This window comes from Erpetoichthys calabaricus, chromosome 10, assembly GCF_900747795.2.
Source record: "Erpetoichthys calabaricus chromosome 10, fErpCal1.3, whole genome shotgun sequence".
Classification (NCBI taxonomy): domain Eukaryota; kingdom Metazoa; phylum Chordata; class Cladistia; order Polypteriformes; family Polypteridae; genus Erpetoichthys; species Erpetoichthys calabaricus.
Window position 1 is genome coordinate 85,652,448 of NC_041403.2, and position 24,118 is coordinate 85,676,565.

Sequence of the window (24,118 nt, forward strand, 5' to 3'; positions counted from 1 at the left end):
ATACATTGGTCTGCCTTTCATTTTAAAATAGTTCTGTAGTGAAAAAAAACAACACTACCATCATTTCATGTCATTTTATTTAACCATATGTTGTGGTGTACTTGTACCAACAATGTATGCTTCACCAATTATAATGGCAACTCCCATCCTAAAGATGCGTAGGTGACAGAGGTGATATTGGTCACATACTGTATATTAGCAGTATATTAGCAAATGTTCACATAATTCCACATCATACTGTATTTGCACACTATTTTTACATACAGTAAGTACAGTATACCCTTTATTATATTTTAGGACGCTGCCCAATGTGAATTGTGGATGTGTGTTATTTTATGACAGTACATGATATTTCATCTTACTTCGAAATATCAGAACTTCTTAATTTTACAACACATTGATAAATATTTTCCATGGGAGAATTTAAGCCAAGTTTAAGAAGAGGGAGGAAAAGTTATAACACCAGACACGAGTACTTGAATTTGCTCAGCTGGACCACAGCACTGCTCTCATTTTGCCTTTAAATTTCTATCCACTCTCTACAAATAGCCTGCTGACAAAATGAGAGAAAGCAACTGCTAGATGTTATAAACAGCAGACAAGGAGATAAATGTGACTTATACAGTTACTAGTACAAAAATGTTTCTAAATAGACTGTGGGTTGCTTTGAAAAATCAGAGGGCTTAAACGTTATTATAATCAAACAAGAGTTGTTAACATGAGCACAATAATTTAACTGGAGCCAAATCACTAAGACTGAGAATTAAATCAAGACTTGAGAACCTAAAGTTTAAATCCATAATCTTGAAAGAACAGCTAATGGTATTGCGCAGGGATTTATAAGCAGTCTTTGTGATTGGAATTGCAACCATACAATACTTCCTAGTGACCCAATCACTACCCACTGTAATTCTAAAATGGCAGCATGAAGCACTAAACAATAAATGAAAAAAATGTAAATGTTTATGAAACAAAGATTTTGAATTAAAAACACAGATATGAAAATGAAGATGTTATTAAATTCAGCTAGAAAAAAATGTCCCACAACTAGGAAAGATGTATCTAAAGCAAAAACGTCCTATTGAAGACACAGAAGTTTTCCAATTTTTAGCAAAAGTGAGCCGTGTGTCTGCAAAAATTATAATCAAATGTGTGGTAGCTAGGCCAACATTCTGTGGTATAGATCGGGCAGCCATGTGTGATGTTGCATGCTCAGGTGGTTGCTAGTGTATGCTTCAAGAGATGTGCATTTTCCTGCATATAAGAAACCAGCTAAAACACACAACAGATGTGTTTTAATTGATTTCAATGGGCCCTTCCACAAGCAGATGTTAACGAAATTTGTAGCATGTCATATTTTTAATACAAACTGAGCTCCTCTTCAGTAATAAATTGATTTTACTGGTATGGTACTGACATGTAATGTAGAAATAACAGAAAATTGCTAACTTGTAAGATGCATGTAGAATACAAAACTATACGCCACCAGCAGAGTTAAAAAACAAACAACATCAAACCTAAGACCTGTTTAGATGATGCCGTTGCAAGTTCTCAGAGTCTTTGTCCTCAAGGGATTCTGGGACTCCAGAATCTCTGGTGTTATTTCTCAATACCCGGACATCCTTCAAATTTCTACTTCTTCCCTGCATATTTCCATTTGACAGGCTTTCTGCAACTTAAAAGACAAAAAATTTTGATGAGAAATTCCAAATAAAAAATATGACCCAAAGAAGAAAGACGTGATTTTCCATCCCACTTAATCTAGACCAGGGTTGCGAGAGGTGCCAATCCCAGCCAGCATAGGGAATAAGGCAGGATCATACCATGGACAGAGTGCCAGTCCATGGCAGAGTGAACACACACACACACACGGGCCAATTTAGCGTCACCAATTCACCTATCTTGTATGTCTTTGGACTGTGGGAGGAAACCAGAGCACCCAGAGGAAACCCAGACACACACAGAAAGAACATGCAAACTCCACACAGGGAGAACCCTGAACACAAACTCTGCTCTCCTTACTGTGAGGCAGCAGCACTGCAACTGAACCACCGTACTGAAACCATAGAACAAAGTTCAAAACATTTTCCTGGAGAATCAAGAAATGTGCTCAGAACAAGCCCATTGGAAACACAGTGATTCAATCAGATTCATCCATCTCATTTCAACTAAATCAGTAAATCCATTTTATTAATCTGCTACAGTTTTGTTATTATTTTTTATTAACATTACATGGTTACAGGGTTCACCAGCCTACCTGAGCAGAATTGGAGGCAAGGTAGGAATAACACTGCATAATACAACTTCCTCTAATATCCCAAAGAGGTGCATGTTGAGTTAAAAGTTGCTTGTTATAAGTGAATGTGTATCAATGGCCTCCAATGGCCCTTGATACTAATCCTTCCTTGACCTCCTTTTCTCAACCACTGAACATATGCAAACTTTCTGTCAACACTCACTTCATAAAGCAGAGTCATGTTCCCAGCTAGGCACTTTCAGGTGTAACAGGCATTGCTACTGCTCTTGAAAGTATGGCACAGACGATGCTACTGCATCTGGTCCTTCTGTACAGGTTATTATTAAACCACAGGCTAACTTTATCATCTCTCCCTTCATTTTCTCTGTTGGCTGCTTTCCCCACCTACTTGTTTTTATTGTTTAATTTTAATTCACACACCTGAGGAAGGCTGGCCATCTTTTCTTTTTAGTTAGGGACAAAGTTTTAGCTTTCTTCCTTCTTTAAAAATATACACTAAGGCAGCTCTTCACTAACTCCCTAAAATATAACATGTTTAATTATCAGCTGTGTTTAGACTACCTTGTAAGAGTAAATGTTACGCTACTAGCTGATGCTTGCTGAATATTTCACCTGTTTTCATTACAGCAGAAGGATGTTTTTCTTGAAATTTCTTCTGGGGCTCTTCCATTCGGTTCCAGCGGTGGTCTCTTGTTATTTCCATTTCCTTCTCTTTCTCCCAGAAAAGCTGTTCACGCTCTTCTGTGTCCATTGCGCAATGAGGTTTCTGAGAAGTCCTGGGTTTTGGCCTTGGCAATCGACTGGCAAAGGCTTTCTCAGCAGGTAACTTGTGAGGGGAAACAAAGTTCTTGATTTCATCCTTCTGGATGTCTTGCAGTTCAGGTGTTGGAGATACTGAATAAAGGCCTGCATGATATAGTCCACGTGGTAACAAATATAATTCTGGCTGAGGTGCCTAGAATAGTTTAAAAAAATTACAAATGTTTTTTTAAATTGTAGCCAACCAAAAATAGATTTTGACTGCTTAATACTAGCATTCTAGAAGTTAATAAAATCAATCGTCTAAAAATAATGTTAGCCATTTGACCCCTTGCACCCTGCTGCTTGTGTGATATTTATTAACTTATATACTTCTTGTTCATGGATGCCAACAAAAGGGTTTGGGATAATTTTTAGAGACACATAAGTTAAAAAATGAACAAGGAACCATCTACTGTTCCTAACAAAACATAATGTGGAACTGTTAGCAGCAAAAGAACTGTTGGGTCTCCAATATACCAAATACCTGAGGACTGATCAAAAATTTTGGAGTCTACCCTAACCTATCCTACTTCTTAGTAAAAAGTACCACACTCCAGTCCAGCCAGTTTGCCAGATTATCTGTAACTTCCTTCACATCATAATATTTTTTCTATCTTGCTGTCAGTTCTTGCAGTAACAGCAGTGGTACTTTATGTTCTACCTTTCTAAAATGTACTGAAAATGTAAATATTATAAACATTATGTTATTATTTATTTGAAAATTTGTCCTTGCATTTGCAAAAGCATATTTATTTATATTTGCTAGGGCTATTATGAACAATACCTATGTTTATCCAGGATTAATTATCAAGATGTATGGAAATAATGATATATAAAGAAACAATACACATACGCATGGAGGCAGAAAAGACTTTGTCTTCAGTTCTCTTTCTTGCTTTGTTTTTACCTGAAAAAGAAAGTTGAATAAATGATTACTGATCAACTGAACTTGAACTTTAAGGTTATTATTCTGAATCCCTTATGTCATAAATAAGGAAAGTCTACTGAGTGGCTATAAAAATGTTTATATTTATTTTCTGTTTGTCTCCTCATTGGTGCCAAACAGCTTTCTTGAAATGAATAAAGAAGCTTGAGATACATGGTAGTATAGTGCCCCCCTGTGCTACATTTCAATATAGTCCTTGGACAAAGGATTTATTATATCATAAGCTTGTAATATACTTTCAGAAACAGTAACCTGAATGACTTGTAGAAGTAAGTCCTTCTAACTTGTAGTAACAGACTGAATTGTGCATCTGTAAAAGCTCTGATTTCTTTTTTTTTTGCCATGATATCTTACACAACAAAAGGGCATTATCATTCTATCAAGTAAAATAGTTTGATCCTTCTACATTGTAAAAGTCTGAAATGTAATTTCTTAAAAATTGTCAAGATAAATGCTTCTATATCACCTTGACTCACTTCATACCAATATGGCATACACATGTTGAAATGGCCGCTGGGAACTTGATAAACTGATGAAAAATACTTTGTGTATAAGAACCCATGGGATGAAAGTATGAGAGTGAAAATGGAGTACTGATAATAGCTTAAACTTCTCTTCCTGAAATGTAAGAGTTTGACAAATCACTTTGGCAAATGTAATTATCTTCACTTTCTGTTTTCATTACAACAGTTTAATAGTTTATGATGGCACTGCCTTAAAAATGACTCTGTAAATACTGTATATCATTAACATTAAAATGTGTTAAATTTAATCACCCCTCCTTTAACCGCCACCTTATCGTGGTGGAGGGGTTTGCGTGTCCCAATGATCCTAGGAGCTCTGTTGTCCGGGGCTTTATGCCCCTGGTAGGGCCACCCAAGGCAAACTGGTCCTAGGTGAGGGATGAGACAAAGAGCGGTTAAACAAAACCTCCTATGATGGAAAACAATTTTGGACGGCGTTTTCCCTTGCCTGGACGCGGGTCACCGGGGCCCCACTCTGGAGCCAGGCCTGGAGGTGGGGCTCGATGGCGAGCACCTGGTGGCCGGGCCTGCACCCATGGGGCTCGGCTGGGCACAGCCCGAAGAGGCAACGTGGGTCCCCCTTCCCATGGGCTCACCACCTATGGGAGGGGCCAAGGAGGTCGGGTGCAGTGTGAGTTGGGTGGTGGCTGAAGGCGGGGACCTTGGCGGTCCGATCCTCGGCTACAGAAGCTGGCTCTTGGGACGTGGAATGTCACCTCTCTGAAGGGGAAGGAGCCTGAGCTAGTGCGCGAAGTTGAGAGGTTCCGGCTAGATATAGTCGGACTCACCTCGACGCACAGCTTGGACTCTGGAACCAATCTCCTTGAGAGGGGCTGGACTCTCTACCACTCTGGGGTTGCCCCCGGTGAGAGGCGCCGAGCGGGTGTGGGTATACTTATTGCCCCCTGACTTGGAGCCTGTACATTGGGGTTTACCCCGGTGGACGAGAGGGTAGCCTCCCTTCGCCTTCGGGTGGGGGGACGGGTCCTAACTGTTGTTTGTGCGTATGCACCGAACAGCAGTTCAGAGTACCCACCCTTTTTGGAGTCCCTGGATGGGGTGCTAGAGGGCATACCTTCTGGGGACTCCCTCGTTCTGCTGGGAGACTTTAATGCTCACGTGGGCAATGACAGTGAGACCTGGAAGGGCGTGATTGGGAGGAATGGCCCCCCGATCTAAACCCGAGCGGTGTTTTGTTATTGGACTTCTGTGCTTGTCACGGATTGTCCATAACGAACACCATATTCAAGCATAGGGGTGTTCATATGTGCACTTGGCACCAGGACACCCTAGGCCTCAGTTCGATGATCGACTTTGTGGTCGTGTCGTCGGACTTGCGGCCACATGTCTTGGACACTCGGGTGAAGAGAGGGGCGGAGCTGTCAACTGATCACCACCTGGTGGTGAGTTGGCTTCGATGGTGGGGGAGGATGCCAGTCAGGCGTGGTAGGCCCAAACGTGTTGTGAGGGTCTGCTGGGAACGTCTGGCAGAGCCCCCTGTCAGAAGTAGCTTCAACTCCCACCTCCGGCAGAACTTCGACCACATCCCGAGGGAGGTGGGGGACATTGAGTCCGAATGGGCCATGTTCCGTGCCTCTATTGTTGAGGCGGCTGACCGGAGCTGTGGCCGTAAGGTGGTCGGTGCCTGTCGTGGCGGCAATCCCTGAACCCGTTGGTGGACACCGGCGGTGAAGGATGCCGTCAAGCTGAAGAAGGAGTCCTACAGGACCCTTTTGTCCTGTGGGACCCTGGAGGCACTTGATAGGTATCGGCAGGCCAAGCGGAATGCGGCTTTGGTGGTTGCTGAGGCAAAAACTCGGGCGTGGGAGGAGTTTGGGGAGGCCATGGAGAACGACTTTCGGACGGCTTCGAAGAGATTCTGGTCCACCATCCGGCGTCTCAGGAAGGGGAAGCAGTGCAGTGTCAACACTGTATATGGTGGGGATGGTGCGCTGCTGACCTCGACTCGGGATGTTGTGGGTCGGTGGGGGGAGTACTTCGAAGACCTCCTCAATCCCATTAACATGCCTTCCAATGAGGAAGCAGAGCCTGGGGACTCAGAGGTGGGCTCCCCCATCTCTGGGACTGAGGTCACCGAGGTGGTCAAAAAACTCCTTGGTGGCAGGGCCCCGGGGGTGGATGAGATACGCCCGGAGTTCCTCAAGGCTCTGGATGTTGTAGGACTGTCTTGATTGACACGCCTCTGCAACATCGCATGGACATCAGGGACAGTGCCTCTGGATTGGCAGACCGGGGTGGTAGTCCCCCTCTTTAAGAAGGGGGATCGGAGGGTGTGTTCCAACTACAGAGGGATCACACTCCTCAGCCTCCCTGGAAAAGTCTATTCAGGGGTCCTGGAGAGGAGGGTCCGTCGGATAGTCGAGCCTCGGATTCAGGAGGAACAGTGTGGTTTTCGTCGTGGTCGCGGAACAGTGGACCAGCTCTATACCCTTAGCAGGGTCCTGGAGGGTGCATGGGAGTTTGCCCAACCAGTCTACATGTGTTTTGTGGACTTGGAAAAGGCATTCGACCGTGTCCCTCGGGGAATCCTGTGGGGGGTACTCCGAGAGTATGGGGTACCGGCCCCCCTGATAAGGGCTGTTCGGTCCCTGTACGATCGGTGCCAGAGCCTGGTCCGCATTGCCGGCAGTAAGTCGAACCCGTTTCCAGTGAGAGTTGGACTACGCCAGGGCTGCCCTTTGTCACCGATTCTGTTCATAACTTTTATGGACAGAATTTCTAGGCGCAGCCAGGGCGTTGAGGGGGTCCGGTTTGGTGGGCTCAGGATTGGGTCACTGCTTTTTGCAGATGATGTTGTCCTGTTTGCTTCATCAGGCCGTGATCTTCAGCTCTCTCTGGATCGGTTCGCAGCCGAGTGTGAAGCGGCTGGGATGAGAATCAGCACCTCCAAATCCGAGACCATGGTCCTCAGCCGGAAAAGGGTGGAGTGCCCTCTCAGGGTTGGTAGCGAGATCCTGCCCCAAGTGGAGGAGTTCAAGTATCTCGGGGTCTTGTTCACGAGTGAGGGAAGAATGGAGTGTGAGATCGACAGGCGGATCGGTGCGGCATCCGTAGTAATGCGGGCGCTGCATCGGTCTGTCGTGGTGAAAAAGGAGCTGAGCCGCAAGGCGAAGCTCTCAATTTACCAGTCGATCTATGTTCCTACCCTCACCTATGGTCATGAACTATGGGTAGTGACCGAAAGAACGAGATCGCGAATACAAGCGGCTGAAATGAGTTTCCTCCGCAGGGTGTCTGGGCTTTCCCTTAAAGATAGGGTGAGAAGCTCAGTCATCCGGGAGGGGCTCAGAGTAGAGCCACTGCTCCTCCGCATCGAGAGGAGTCAGATGAGGTGGCTTGGGCATCTGATCAGGATGCCTCCTGGACGCCTCCCTGGTGAGGTGTTCCGGGCACGTCTATCCGGGAGGAGGCCCCGGGGAAGACCCAGGACACGTTGGAGGGACTATGTCTCTCGACTGGCCTGGGAACGCCTTGGGATTCTCCCGGAAGAGCTAGAAGAAGTGGCCGGGGAGAGGGAAGTCTGGGCATCTCTGCTCAAGCTGCTGCCCCCGCGACCCGACCTCGGATAAGCGGGAGACAATGGATGGATGGATGGATGGATAAATTTAATCATAACATACTAAAAACAATAAAGAATGTAAAATAAATATAAACCAAAGTTATACATTTAATGTTGTGGTATCATACAATAAAAAAGTATGCACTTTCTTCCACACCAAGCATCATTCAATTTGCTTTACAAAGCACTATAAAATAAAACTGTATTAGAAGTGTAGGCAGTGCTAAAAGGAGCATCAGTCCATCCATTTCAAACTTGTTTACCAGGAAAAGTTGAGCTGTTCAACTAATATATTATGGAACCACTTGTTCTGAACTGGCCTATGAAGCCCCTTAAAGCCATGCTTCCAGTGGACCAACACACCAATTTTTGTTTTGGATATTGAATAAAAAATATGATTTGTATTTGAAATTCACAAATTAAATTCCCCCACCTGAACCAAAAAACTAATACCATTTTGTGGTCCGTTGCAATTATCTGGGGGGCACTACTATCATTAGAAAAGGTTCATTAACATTTCAGACCTTGTAAAGGTTACACAGAAAGTGTGAATTATGAAAAGAGCCACAGCTGTCAGAATGTTTTAAGCTTCACTCTGTCCAGTCTGCTAGAGTCCACAGCCATATTTTAAGGCCTTATTTTGTCATTTAAGGAATGGCTTTCTTACTGCCACTTGCCCTTTCAAAATTGCAGCACAAACTGCATGCCCTTCTCTGACGGTCTAAGAGAAATGGTAAAGCAACATGGGGACCTAATTGACGAAGGTGAAGTCATTTGAGCAGAGTTATTCCTGTTAAAATATAAATTTATGTACACCGTTAAAAATTTAAAGGAAATCTATTCAATATGGAAACTGCAATGTATGTCTTCTCAGACAGGACTTACAAATCTGATGCTCAGTTCACATGTTTTTGGAAAAATGCAAAATGCAAACTTTGCAGTGGGAAATTTTATATAAATGCCCTTCCAAGTGGTATAATATTGAGATAACTTCATAAACTGGATTCAAAGTGTTGTGATTTAATACTGAACTCTCTCCTTGTTTCATCCATCCATCCATTATCCAACTCTCTCTATCCTAACACAGGGTCATGGGGGTCTGCTGGAGCCAATCCCAGCCAGCACAGGGTGCAAGGCAGGAACAAATCCCAGGCAGGGCGCCAGCCCACTGCAGGGCACACACACACACCCAAACACCAAGTACACACTAGGGACAATTCATTATACAATATAATAAATAATGTTCAGATTAGCAAGAAATTGTATTTGACAGTTCTGCTCTATCTGGAGCAATGTAATTTACACTTGGCACATTTCCTTTGATTCCATTTTTATTTTCATGAATAAATCTGCCCATCCATCCATTTTCTAAACGATGCTTTATTCTGAGCAGCACCACAGGGGAGCTGGAGCATATCCCAGTAAGCATAGGGTGCAAGGCAGGGACAAAAACCAGACAGGGCACCAGTCCCTAGCAGGGAGGACACACAAGGGCCAATTTTGCATCTCTACTCTACCTAACCTGAATGTCTTTGGAATGTGGAAGGAAATTGGAGCACCTGGAGGAAGTCCATGCAAACATGGGGAGAACATGCAAACTCATTATAGCTCATTTTTTGTAAAGACTGAGCAATAAATCCGCAGTGAACTTGAACTAATCTTCTAATCTTAAAACTCAGGTAGGACATTCACACGAAGAGAGCAAAATGGGAAGGTGTGATGTCACATGTAGTAACTCCATAAATTCCAATAGCAAGTGAACAATACAAGAAATCAATTGGTGAGTCATATCTCATGGCCTTAAAAATGAAATAGCTTGATGGAATGAACAGCCAGTTTATGTTCATATGAGTGGTCTTTCATATATAACAATAAACACACCTGCAGGTGATGGGTGTAACAGAACAAGATGCAGAGGACAGAAAGATATGGAAAAAGATGATCCGCTGTGGCAACCCCTAACAGGAGCAGCCGAAAGAAGAAGACACTAAAACTAAATGTGACCATTATCTAGCAGAGTTTTTCTTACATGTGCACTTTACATCAATACAATTACTAAAATAAACTGTGGTCCATGAATTTGTGGGTTCAGTACAGACTATACAGTAACATGGTAATGATATATTTGAATTTCATTATGATATTTTAAATAAGAATAAACTATCAAATTGGTTCTCCATCTAGGATTCATTCATACCTTGTGGTTAATTCTGCCAGGACAGGGACTGATTCCTGCAACCCTGGCCTGAAGAGAAAATTTAAAAAATGGAAAGATGGGTAAACCATCAAATTAAAAAAAAACTAAAAAGTATTACCATACAGTACTTATGCATAGATTTACCAGTAAAATGAGGGAAATAATGAATTTAAATAATAAGCATTTTTCTGATAAATTATTATTCAGAGAAACTGTTGTTTCTTTCATTACGATCTACATAAAAATGCAAGAGAAAGTATTCCTATTATTTCACACTAAACAACCTTTCTCTGGCTGGTTTAGTAAAGAGCCTCTCGGTCCTGTTTTCCTTTTTTTATCTAAGGAGGATCCCACAGAGTGCTCTCAAACAGTCTGAAAAGTCTGTGGCTCAAATCCCAATTCATCTATCTGTGAAAAAGATTGGAAATGTATGTATAGATTTAGCCCTGAAATACTACCAAAGCAGTTTTACTGACCAGCATAATAAAAAGCTGAAATAAAAACAGGGGAACAAAAAGGGACTTGGTAAGGAATGTCACATAAAATGCAAGGCCTGCTCTCACAGAAGCATAAATGAATCAAGAAATCGAGTTAAAACTACTTATAGAGTGAGAAAATGCTTCCTGTTTGCATATAATTTGAAAAAGAGATGCTTAGTAATTGGAAGACAAATAAAACATAAATTACAAGATTAAGTTAATTTAATTACAAATTAAGTTGATTTCATCTTATCATTTACGAGGGTAGGAGAGTAGGACAAATTACACTACCCTTACAGAAATACACAACTTATAAGTGCTTTATTTTTCAACAGTGTACACTAGATAGATAGATAGATAGATAGATAGATAGATAGATAGATAGATAGATAGATAGATAGATAGATAGATAGATAGATAGATAGATAGATAGATAGATAGATAGATAGATAGATAGATAGATAGATAGATAGATAGATACTTTATTAATCCCCAAGGGGAAATTCACATACTCCAGCAGCAGCATACTGATAAAAAACAATATTAAATTAAAGAGTGATAAAAATGCAGGTATAACAGACAGTAACTTTGTATAATGTTAACATTTACTCCCCTGGGTGGAACTGAAGAGTCGCATAGTGTGGGGGAGGAACGATCTCCTCAGTCTGTCAGTGGAGCAGGACAGTAACAGCAGTCTGTCGCTGAAGCTGCTCCTCTGTCTGGAAATGATACTGTTCAGTGGATGCAGTGGATTCTAAATGATTGACAGGAGCCTGCTGAATGCCCGTCGCTCTGCCACAGATGTCAAACTGTCCAGCTCCATGCCTATAATAGAGCCTGCCTTCCTCACCAGTTTGTCCAGGCGTGAGGCGTCCCTCTTCTTCATGCTGCCTCAACCGCACACCACCGCATAGAAGAGGGCACTCGCCACAACCATCTAATGTTATATACACAGCTTCAATACCCTTAGAAAAAATATATCTTTTCATGATGGCATCATTGACTTCATAAAAATAACTTGACTAACCTGAAGTGAGTTTAATACTTTCAACATACTGTCATGTTCAGTGATCCCTCTTGTAGTCAATGAAAATGGGCATCCATTCAATTTTCCATCAACAGCCTTTGTTTGGATATTTTTAAACATGCTATATTTGTGCCTAACTGCAATAAAACAAAGCTATGGAATACAAACACTCCTCACTTAATGACTGAGTACCGTTCCTAAGACTAGGTCATTACGCAAATTGATTGATAAGAGAGGAGCCATCCTTTACTGATATTTCAAGTATACTGTACTGTTAAGTGGGTTTGTATCAACCATCTACCGAGCTGTCTTGGCACAGCTGCCAGCCACTGATCTGTCTTTGTGCAGCATGTATTACACTGGTGGTGCTGTTTCAGGCATCTTTTGCTGCATGCTGTTCCCACTGTCGCTGCCAGATTGCTGTCTCTGGTGGTCGGCATGAATGTGCAGCAGACTAGTTACCGAGCTCTCTTCACACAGCTGCCACTGTCAGCTGCCAGCCACCTAGCTGTCTTTGCGCAGCTGTTGCCATCAGAGTCGGCGAATAGGCAGTGACAACCGCCACAATTCAACGCAAGTCGACATCCGTCCTAAAAGAGTTAATGTCACCTTTGCACCATTTATAACATTTTTAGTATATTTATAAATGTTAATACAGTAGTGTAACATAGAGAGCAGGTCATAAATCTGCATGGTCAATAAATAGGTAGGTTGTTAAGTGAGAAGTGTCTGTATATGAGTTGCTCAGGGTCAAAAGTCAAAGTGACAGTAAGATACAGGAATTAAACTAGCAACTTTGTGGTTTACAGTCCACAGTCTCAATGCAGTCTCAATGCACTAACCGAATAACAAATAACTATCATCTATACATATTCTTTCAAAAACAGGTGCCAGTTCATGGGAGGGCACTCTTACTAAAACTTCCACACAGAAAATACTCCAGCTAGGAATTATACTAAAGCCAAGGTACTCTGAAGGGAACATGCCACCCACTACCCAGTATCCTTCCCAAGTCAATAACCATGCATTTTTAAAGCGGAATTCCACCTAAAGTTATTAACGGCATCAAAGTGTATTCACTGTCATTGCTTAATTTTAGTTTATAGTTGAATGCTAATCTTGCAAGTAAAATCTTCACTTACCAGTGCCAAGCTTCTGCCCACACATTTGAGAAATGCAAACTTTTCTGTTGTCACATCTTCTCCCAAGAGATCTCCAAGTTGCTCCCTTAGCTCTCTTAGATTCAGATCAGGATGAACCCTAGAAAACATAGTGTGCAGTACATAAACTGTAATGGCTCACTCAGTCAGGTAATTAAAATACCATTTAGAGCAACAGAACATCTGAACAATTTTGACATATACAGGCTATTCAGTCCAGCAGAGCTCGCCAATGCTATTCATTAGTAATGAGTGATTTCCACAGAACTGAACTTGAAGCAAAACTGGTTCACCACAAGTGTAACTGGTATCATTGGCACAGACATCTTCATCTTATCTGCAACCTGTTTGTCTATGTGCAAAAGCAATGTGTCAAAATTTATCCTGCCGCAGATTATGGAAAAGGGGTGCAGGTATTGAGCATTACCTACAAACACTGCTAAAATTAATTGGCCTGTGTATGGGTGTATGGCCGATGGTGAAACTCTGGAACGATCTTTGCTTTAGGAGTTTGGGAAAGTGAGTGCAGAAGGTGTTACCCCTGACCCCCAAATGAGTGGTGTGAGGTGGAATTGGTGCCATGAATATGGAGGCAGGCACTGCATAAGGCACATAAGAAGGCCATGGAAGATCAGAGTGCCATTACTGGATGGTAGATTGTGGTTTCAGCTGTGGAATTACTCTTATAGAGAACATTCCAGTCTAAAAGAAATAAAAAAGCAAGCCAAACCTCATTAATTGAGGTCTGAGTTTGACAATTGTGAAATCACATGTTAAACACATTTTTGTCATAATTTCACAAACTTTTACTTGCAATAAATCTCTGTAGTTTTGCTCATCACTGCTATTCCCCTAAATGCTCCAGTACAACTTAAATTTGAGTTTTTTAAATTCCCCAAAGTGCTATCTAACACACTACTTGGTAACGTGTTCTATATGTCTAAAAAGGTTTTGTCAAATTTACCAGCAACATGTTTCCATATGTGTTCCTATGTTCTTGTTGAAGAAATAATTTTAAATTAATAGCTAGGCTCCACTATAGTAACTCCCTCAGAATTTTAAACAATTCAATCATATTACCTCTTAATCTCCATTTCTTTAAACTAAAAGTGTTCCACTCCTTCAATCTTTTCTCTCTATTCATATGTCTTAGTCTTGGAATCATCCTAGTCACTCTTCAGGATACTTCCTCTAATGCTGCAAAATCTTTTTGTAATATTGAGACCTAAACTTCACACTGAATCCCACATGAGATCTTCTAGGTGCATTATATAGCTTAAATATAACCTCTCTTAACTGTTACTCCACACATTGTTATGTGAACCGTTTATTTTTAAGGGAACTATTTCTTCACATATGGGTTTTTTGCAATTGTATTTTATGTTAGATCATGTTAATAATTTTTATCATTATTGTATTGGTGTCATTTTGATTCTATTTTTGTTTATCGTTTTCTTAATGACCATCTCATAGTGTTTTTCTATATCAGTAGCAACATTGTTGGTGATGATTGTTTTGTATTGCTATCACATGTTATGGTTTCACATGTGATGTCATTGTATTGCCATTGCACAAGGTGATGGTGGTTATACAGTGCATCCAGAAAGTATTCACAGCGCATCACTTTTTACACATTTTGTTATGTTACAGCCTTATTCCAAAATGGATTAAATTCATTTTTTTCCTCAGAATTCTACACACAACACCCCATAATGACAACGTGAAAAAGTTTACTTGAGGTTTTTGTAAATTTATTAAAAATAAAAAAACTGAGAATTCACATGTACATAAGTATTCTCAGCCTTTGCTCAATACTTTGTCGATGCACCTTTGGCAGCAATTACAGCCTCAAGTCTTTTTGAATATGATGCCACAAGCTTGGCACACCTATCCTTGGCCAGTTTCGCCCATTCCTCTTTGCAGCACCTCTCAAGCTCCATCAGGTTGGATGGGAAGCATCGGTGCACAGCCATTTTAAAATCTCTCCAGAGTCCCACAGTTGACAGTTCATGTCAGAGCACAAACCAAGCATGAAGTCAAAAAAAATGTCTGTAGTCCTCCGAGACAGGACTGTTTAGAGGCACAAATCTGGGGAAGGTTACAGAAAAATTTGTGCTGCTTTGAAGGTTCCAATGAGCACAGTGGCCTCCATCATCCGTAAGTGGAAGAAACCACCAGGACCCTTCCTAGAGCTGGCCAGCCATCTAAACTGAGCGATCAAGGGAGAAGGGCCTTAGTCAGGGAGGTGACCAAGAACCCGATGGTCACTCTGTCAGAGCTCCAGAGGTCCTCTGTGGAGGGAGGAGAACCTTCTAGAAGGACAAACATCTCTGCAGCAATCCACCAATCAGGCCTGTATGGTAGAATGGCCAGACAGAAGCCACTCCTTAATAAAAGGCACATGGCAGCCTGCCTGGAGTTTGCCAAAAGGCACCTGAAGGACTCTCAGACCATGAGAAAGAAAATTCTCTGGTCTGATGAGACAAAGATTGAAACCTATTTGGTGAGGAAACCAGGCACCGCTCATCACCAGGCCAATACCATCCCTACAGTGAAGCATGGTGGTGGCAGCATCATGCTGTGGGGATGTTTTTCAGTGGCAGGAACTGGAGACTAGTCAGGATAAAGGGAAAGATGACTGCAGCAATGTACAGAGACATCCTGGATGAAAACCTGCTCCAGAGCGCTCTTGACCTCAGACTGGGGCAACGGTTCATCTTTCAGCAGGACAACGACCCTAAGCACACAGCCAAGATAACAAAGGAGTGGCTTCAGGACAACTCTGTGAATGTCCTTGAGTGGCCCCAGCCAGAGCCCAGACTTGAATCCGATTGAACATGTCTGGAGAGATCTTAAAATGGCTGTGCACCGACGCTTCCCACCCAACCTGATGGAGCTTGAGAGGTGCTGCAAAGAGGAATGGGCGAAACTGGCCAAGGATAGGTGTGCCAAGCTTGTGGCATCGTATTCAAAAAGACTTGAAGCTGTAATTGCTGCCAAAGGTGCATCGACAAAGTATTGAGCAAAGGCTGAGAACACTTATGTACATGTGATTTCTCAGTTTTTTTACTTTTTAATAAATTTGCAAAAACCTCAAGTAAACTTTTTCACGTCATTATGGGGTGATGTGTGTAGAATTCTGAGGAAAAAAATGAATTTAATCCATTTTGGAATAAGGCTGTAACATAACAAAATGTGGAAAAAGTGATGCGCTGTGAATACTTTCCGGATGCACTGTATAACACATCTTAGCTTTGGATCAAACACTTTTTAAAACAAAACTTTACAAACTTAGTGTAGTTAAAGAAAGGGCATTTGTTAGCTTGACATTGTTTGTCTTTCTAATATTCTAGCCTTGGCCTGATTCTGGGCCACTCTCGTGCTTCCTCTTTAAAAATCATTTTTTGATCCATCTTCTCTCCTATTCCTTGTTTGTTCAAAATGTAGCCATAAAAATAGGGCTTTATAACATCCTATCAGTTTTCTTAATTGCTTCTGTACACTGTCTCTCAATATTTTATTTAGTGCCTCCTATAGGAAATACCATCCATAGCACATTACAAATACAGATCTATAATACAAATATTAATTTGTATTTCTATAGAACACATTTCCAGGTCAGCAAAAACTGTTCACCTTGTCCTTTATTTGTATCAATAAATACAGCACTAGACTGAAAAAACTAAGTAGCATCCAGGTATAGCCTCACAAGCATGTGTGTACATGGTGATCTTTTGAACAAATAGATGTTAGCATCTGGTACATTTAGTGTAATTTTCAAGAAGATGGGGGTGTTCAGTTTTACACAAGTTAATCATTACACAAGAATGGAAGATTGATAGACAAATGAATGCATGTCGGGATGGTGTAGCATAGTGGTTAAGGCATTGGACATCAAACCCTAAGGTTGTGGGCTCAAATTCCCTACTGACACTGTTTGTACCATGAACAAGTCATTTCAATTGTCTGTGCTCCAGCTGAAAAAAACACAAGTAATGTAACTAATTTTATCTCAAATGTTGTAAGTCTTCTTGGATAAAGGTGTTAAAATAAGCCAAATAAGTAAATGAATAAATATATAGCCCCCCCCCACAAAAAAAACATTAAATGTATACTGCTGCAATATATGGAAAGAAACTCTTTACAGTCCTTACAGCAGCATTGACAATTGTATGGAACAAGCATATCAGCACCTCTGGTACACTTGCTTTGCTATCATTCAATATGTCAATCATCCAGTCCAAGATTCTAGACATTCTCAACAATAGTTTGGTCTGCTCTGACGGCACCACTGCCTGACGCCTCTGCACTTCCTCACAGAATAACTTGTATTTTTTGGATGAAGGCAGCATAGTGGGACAAAGGTCCATGGTTGAAATTCAGGCCTAGGCACTGTCTATGTGGACTCAGCATATTTTCCACATATTTGTGAGGGTCTTCTCCAAGTACTCACTTTTTTTTTCCTCCAGCAAATCCTATGCATATGCATGTTAAGTTAATTAGAGTTGCCAAATCTGCAAAAAGTTAAAGAGTCTGCCCTGTGATGGACTAGAATCTGCTCATTGTTGGTTCTCAACTTACACCCAATGCTGTCCAGCAATTTCAAGACTCCCAGGAGTTTACACTGGTTGAGGTAATAGATTAATTTATATTTTACGAGTACAATGGAAAAACAAGTTACAAGAGCATTTTGCAACATAAATGAAATGGTAGCTTAAACAACAACCCAGTATTTTCCACACTCTTTCCCTCTTAAACTGTTTTGCTTTTTCTACTATGAGTGTAATGAGGACGTAACCCTGACACAAAGCCAAAATATCACTAGCAAAAATGCATTGTGGTGCTACATAAAAACGCGAAATTTCACCTCCAAAATTAAATGTTATATTCTGGCAATTTATGTGTTAAAATGTGCTATTATGATATAATCTATTCATCTATCAATAAAATGATCCATTCATCCATTATAGGAAACTGCTTATTCAATTACTGGGTCTAGGGTAGTGAAAGCTTGTCTTGACAGCATTGGTCACAAGCAATGGGCACTATTCCATCACACTGTACACTTACACACACAATCACACTGGGCCAATTTAACCCAGCACACAAACCTCTGGGATCAAGGAAAGAACTGAAGAAAAATTCTGTTATGTAAAGAGAATGAAAACTCTACCCAGACAGTAATGAGGACAGGGTTTAAACCAAAACAGGTGAATTTAAGAGACAGCAGTGCTATCTACTGTGCTAGCATGCTATCCATAAACTACATTTTTAAAAATATGTTAATATTAGAAGACTTTTTTTTCAGAAAAATGCAGATTTACTCACCCATTGTGCTCAAACCTATTAACTTCAATAAAGTAAAAACACCAATGCATGCTCAAATAATACATCACTATTATCTTTCAGAACCTGTTTTATTGATATCCGAGTTATAGAACTCAAGTTCATCATGGCAGCATTAGGTGTAAAGGCAAGAAGCAAACCAAGACAGGGTGACAACAAAGCACTGGGCATAATTATCCTCTCAACTAGGAGATCCAAATAATTAATATGTGTATCTGGGATATACGTGTGGATATAATACATAGTAACAAAGGATGAACATGCAAACTTCACATATAATGACTAGATAACAACATGAAACTAAGAGGATGAAGCTGTGAGGCAACCACATTTATCTCTAAACTTCATCAAAAGGTTCCAGCTAAGTTCAACTTGATAATGTTGAACTATTGAGAACTCTTTATGTTAGTGCTATTTAGGATGTATAAAGAATGTATGAGTCAATTAGGGCTTCTTGAGGGGCCACTTTGACTGCTGTTTTTTGCTCAAAACAATTTAATCTTGTAATTGATTTTAACATTGAATTAGATAGTTTGTCGAAGTTCTGTGACTGCAATCTCAGAAATGACTTACACCACTGTTTTTGCTTCTCTGTTTAAATAAAATATTTAGAAAGACATAATGGAGCAAAGCTAATAAATGATGGCAGCTACTGCAAAATGGTTTAAACAAAAATTCATCACTTGGCTTGAAAACTAAAATACGCAATAGTTGCATTATTAACAGGGAATTGTAAACATAAATAAGCCGTGTAAGTAAAGAACATATTCCTTTCAAAGAAAGATTTTTATTTTATTTAAGAAAGAGTTTGGAAAACAGGCAGGCAAATATAGGATTAAGAACCACTGGAAGGCTTAGTCAGTAATAAACTGTTGGTGAATTAAGAAATACCACAAATCTCAGCAAATACGTTCAATAAAGGAAAATACATATTTGCTTACTTACTTGTTATTTTCAACACAACACTGAGCATGAGCAACACAACGGTTTGTCCTGCTGCCTCAGTGCTCCAAAGCAATCCCACAGAGGTCACCTTCTGTGCAGAATCTCCAAATCATGCTTTACTTCTGTTTGTGTGTGTGTGTGTGTGTGTGAGTGTTTTCAAGAACTTGCTTTCTTTAACATAACAAAGAATGCAGGTTAAGTTTACTCTTGATTCAAAATTGACCCTGTGTCAAGGTGTACTGTGATACAGATTACCATCCCTTCCAAACAGCTCCGGACTTATACCAGGCTATTGGAAACCGTCAACTGGTATTGAACTAAGCATGTATGGAAAATATATACAGTATATATTATTGAAATTGTGCTGCCATTAAATCTAACTGACTGACATCCTCTCCAGAATTGATTCCTGTTGGAACAGGTTCCAGCCCCCTGCAACCCTTTAAGGGATATAAGAGGTTTAAAATATGAAAGGACTAGCTGTCCCAACCGCATAGTAGTGAAACAGTACAAACTTTAAAAATCAATAAAAAAAAATGTAATCATTTGTATTGAAAAGAATTTATATTGATAGCTTTCATATCCGAGGGCTCTTGATATACAATATTTTTGGCTCTGCTGTCAGAGGAGAGAATGTAGCTGTGATGTCTTTGCCAAAAATGTAAAAAGTTGGCAACGCATCTCTGGCCAAGCAGAAGGTAGGTACACTCCAACGTCAAACGTTGACGCTGTATCTGATCGTGTTCAGCTCTGACGGGAGAGCATCCCCGCATGGGGAGAACAGCACGTGGCTGTGATATCTCTGCCAATGAGCAGCTACCCTCTAAAACATGCTTAGCTGAGATCTTTCTCTCAAAAATGTCAAACATTACTTTTTAACAATCTCTAGATGATAATGCCTTCTGAACAAACAGGTATCACTAACTAAGTGGAGGCAAGGTATGCTCCAACACGTGGCGAGAGGCAGAGTGACTCGAACGGAGGCTGGTGCAAGAGTGAGGATGACCTCACCCAGCTCCCTACTCCTGAGGTCCTGCCTCCTACTCCCCTCGGCCCGCAGCCTGTCTCTCGGATTCGCATGAATAAATTGGTCCCACAACTGAACTATAATATTAGCGCAATGAGAAAAGTTGCTAAATCAACTGAAATGTTCAAGCAAATTATAGAAAAAAACCTGATCTGCATCTGTTAAGTAGTTCTCTCGTGAAAAGAGAACAGACATACAGACAGACAGACGTTGGATTTTACATATATAGAGATGTATATACTGTACATCAGAGAAGCACTTTGCTATGTCTTATGTTATAACACAACTGATTTCTGAAATAAGGATTGCCACCACATTTAATGTTGTCAAAGGAAAGCATTTCAGGGTAAATTTTCTTTTGCTGAGGAATTGCTTTAAATAAATACTAACTTGAAAAAAGTCAACCCCCCTCCCCCCCAAAAAAAAACATTTTTGAAAAAACATATCCAGATGTCTTAGAGCATGCTCTGCTCTCTTTTCAAAGATGACAGGAAGAGTTCAAAGAAACTACCCTTGCTCAGGTTACTCATCCCATGGAAGTCACTGCAAGGATATGGGCTACCACTTCCAATTAGCTAACCTCTGTTGCAAAGAAAGGGGAACTCCCACATGAGGCTGTTTTCAAAAAGGGACCCTAACTCCGCAAAGCAGGCCTTCAACCAAGATAGACTGGATCCATCCCAACACTGAAAGTAAATCAATTTGGATTCTAAACAGACACACTGTTTATTTTACAATTCTGTTATTAGATTATTTTATATATTTATGTTTTGTGCAATATACTTTTCACTGCTGTATATAATGTTGTAATATATCTTTATGTATCTATCTGTCTCTATTTACATAAAGTCTGAGTGTATATATATATATTCTATACATCTATATATATATATACACATCCATCCAGCGTCCAACCCGCTGAATCCAAACAAAGGGTCACGGGGGTCTGCTGGAGCCAATCCCAGCCAACACAGGGCACAAGGCAGGAAACAATCCTGGGCAGGGTGCCAACCCACCGCAGGACACACACAAACACACCAAGCACACACTAGGGCCAATTTAGAATCGCCAATCCACCTAACCTGCATGTCTTTGGACTGTGGGAGGGAAACTGGAGCACCCGGAGGAAACCCACGCAGACACGGGGAGAACATGCAAACTCCACGCAGGGAAGACCCGGGAAGCGAACCCGGGTCTCCTAACTGCGAGGCAGCAGCGCTACCCACTGCGCCACCGTGCCACCCATATATACACATTCTATACATATTATATATATATATATATATATATATATATATATATATATATATATATATATATATACTGTATATATATATATATATATATATATATATAGTATATATATATATATACTGTATATATATATATATATATATATATATATATATATATATATATATATACACACACACACATACACACATACATGCATACATACTTTTTTGGCACATGTGCTTCAAGGACACCTTTAGGGTTCTGACCAAGTAAGCACAGTAACTCCACACTAAAACTCCTTCATGCAGGAAGCCTACTGATGTCACTTCCTCCACATCCCATGAAGTTCTCCCCCTTCAGGAATGATCACTGTATAATACAGCCAAAGACAGAGTGAACCCACAACTGAGAGAGAAGGACCTCCTGCTAAGAGTACTCTCTTGGTAATAACTGAGAGTATCTCATTGTGGCTGTTGCCACCTTGTTTTGCTTTTAAAAGGGGTTTCAGCAAGGAGGTGACCCAACTATATATCTTTGTTCTGTTCATTATTTATGCAATATTCCATATTTACAATAGGTATACATATATATAAAATAGTTTATAAAATTTGTTTCATTTTTTTTATGCCTAAGCAATAGTAAATATTGCAATGTACTAATAATGTAAATATTCTTTCACCATCGGCCTTTCTAAAACATTAGTCTTAATTGATCTTCAGATTATTTAGTAAAGTTGACATCTACCTTGAAATTTTAGGTATATGTGTGAAATTCTTATTAGTAACAATTTTAAAATCTGCATAATTTTGTATGAATCCTGTTTATAATTAAATCAAAACCTTGTAGCCATGCTTCTTGTTTCCTGAACAAGACTAGCTGCTGTTCACCATTTCTCCCATCATTCTTTACTTTTGATCTTATCTAATTTATATACTGTTTACAGTCCGCTGCTGGGTTTTTCAGTTTATAACTCTCTTGCTCACCTGTTTAGCAGTTTTGTTGTTTTTTCTTATCATCTGATCTGTTTTAAATATTTTCATTTGTTTATAGGCTGTAGCCTACAGCCCTGCATTGGACTATGTAGGTATGAGGATGTTATGTTGTACCATTTTGAATTTAACTCTTTCAGTCTCTTCAACAAACCCATCCCTTAATGTTTGCTTTGGAAGGGTTGTGACTAATTAATATACTGGTATATAGTTAAGATCAACCTTTCTTATAAGCATTATGGTAACTGGCAATAAAGAAATACAAACACATTAATTCAGTATCTACCTGCTTCTGCTTAAGTGTTCATCATGCATTGATTATTGAGTTTCCTAGGATGTATGATAGTTAGCACTGCCACCTCTCAGCTTTAGAAACCAGGATCACTGTGTGTGTGGAGTTTGCCTGGTTCTCCTGGGTGGACTTGGATTTTTTCCAGGGTTCCTCTCATATTCCCAATTGATCATGGATTAGTTTGATTGGTGACTCTAAATTAGCCCACACCTGAGTATGTCTTTCAAAGGACTGTGGCCTGTCCTGGTTTAATGATCACATCTGCTGCCAGAACTGGCTCAGCTTGTGTATGACACAGCAGGGGACTAAGAAAGTTAAAAAAATGGTTATGAAAATGATTTTTTCTTGTTTATATTTTAAAGGTCTCATGTTTGATACATATTAATTCTTTATCTGCACTAACTAACGGTATCTAATAATATGATATATTTTTATGAGACTTAAATAACATAACATTCTCAAACCCACTTAATCGCCTAGCAGCAATTGAAACAAGGCAATCCTGGACAAAAAGTCAGTCTATATCAGTGTCTACTCACATACATACTTTCACAGAACAAATTTAATTTCTTTAATTACCCTTGTATGTATGTTTTTGGGATATGCAATGAAAACTGGATTAGCCGGAGGAAATCCATAGAGACACAAAGAGGATGTGTAGACTTCGCAGACAGCATCTAGGCATAGGACTAAAATCCAGGATGCATGGGTTAGCAATGCTAACCACAGTGCCACCATGATGATACCACCCTTATATCAGTATTAAAATTAAAAACAAAAATAAAGGTAGACTTTGGGTACTGCCATTTTCTACTACACTCCACAACCTAACAATAGCTCATTCAGTAAATGGATGTAGATTTCCTGCTATAACATCAGCCAATTGTCCTCATTAAAAGTGAATATTCAGTTTATGCAGTTTGATACTTCCTTTCTAATCCAATCTACTTTATACTGCTGTCTTCAGATACACATGGGTTCCTATATTAAGATATGTCTTACAAAGAAAACAGGGAGATCATTGTAACAGTCACATACATTCTGCACCTAAACAGGCCTCCTTAAACATCTGGCAAAGCTCTGTTCATCCTTCCTTATTCTGAGGATGAACTTCAGTCACAGTGAGCAATAATAACAGGTACAACAGCTTAACCCTTTGCAAAAACTAAAGTATATCACATTTAACATCACATTACTGCATAGTTTTAGATGGTAAGGAAGAGACTTCAGTCTTTAGAGGGAACTCATGAAAACCTTAGGAGCACATGCAAACTCCACACTGAACACACAAGTACCTGGAATCAACCTAAGA

The 24,118-nt window shown here is 40.3% G+C and overlaps 1 protein-coding gene across 2 annotated transcripts in view; it reads right to left on the bottom strand.

The window, feature by feature from the left end:
* Positions 1-24,118, bottom strand: part of spata1 (spermatogenesis associated 1) — a 39,446-nt gene that overhangs the window by 12,955 nt on the left and 2,373 nt on the right. The window contains exons 3-6 of one of the 2 annotated variants that reach the window (XM_028811540.2): positions 12,954-13,071; positions 3,912-3,965; positions 2,870-3,212; positions 1,525-1,675 (exon numbers count right to left, since the gene is read on the bottom strand). In XM_028811540.2, the coding sequence (XP_028667373.1) occupies positions 1,525-1,675; positions 2,870-3,212; positions 3,912-3,965; positions 12,954-13,071 (666 nt within the window). The remainder of the gene's footprint in view (positions 1-1,524; positions 1,676-2,869; positions 3,213-3,911; positions 3,966-12,953; positions 13,072-24,118) is intronic. The other variant, XM_028811541.2, reaches the window with a different exon arrangement.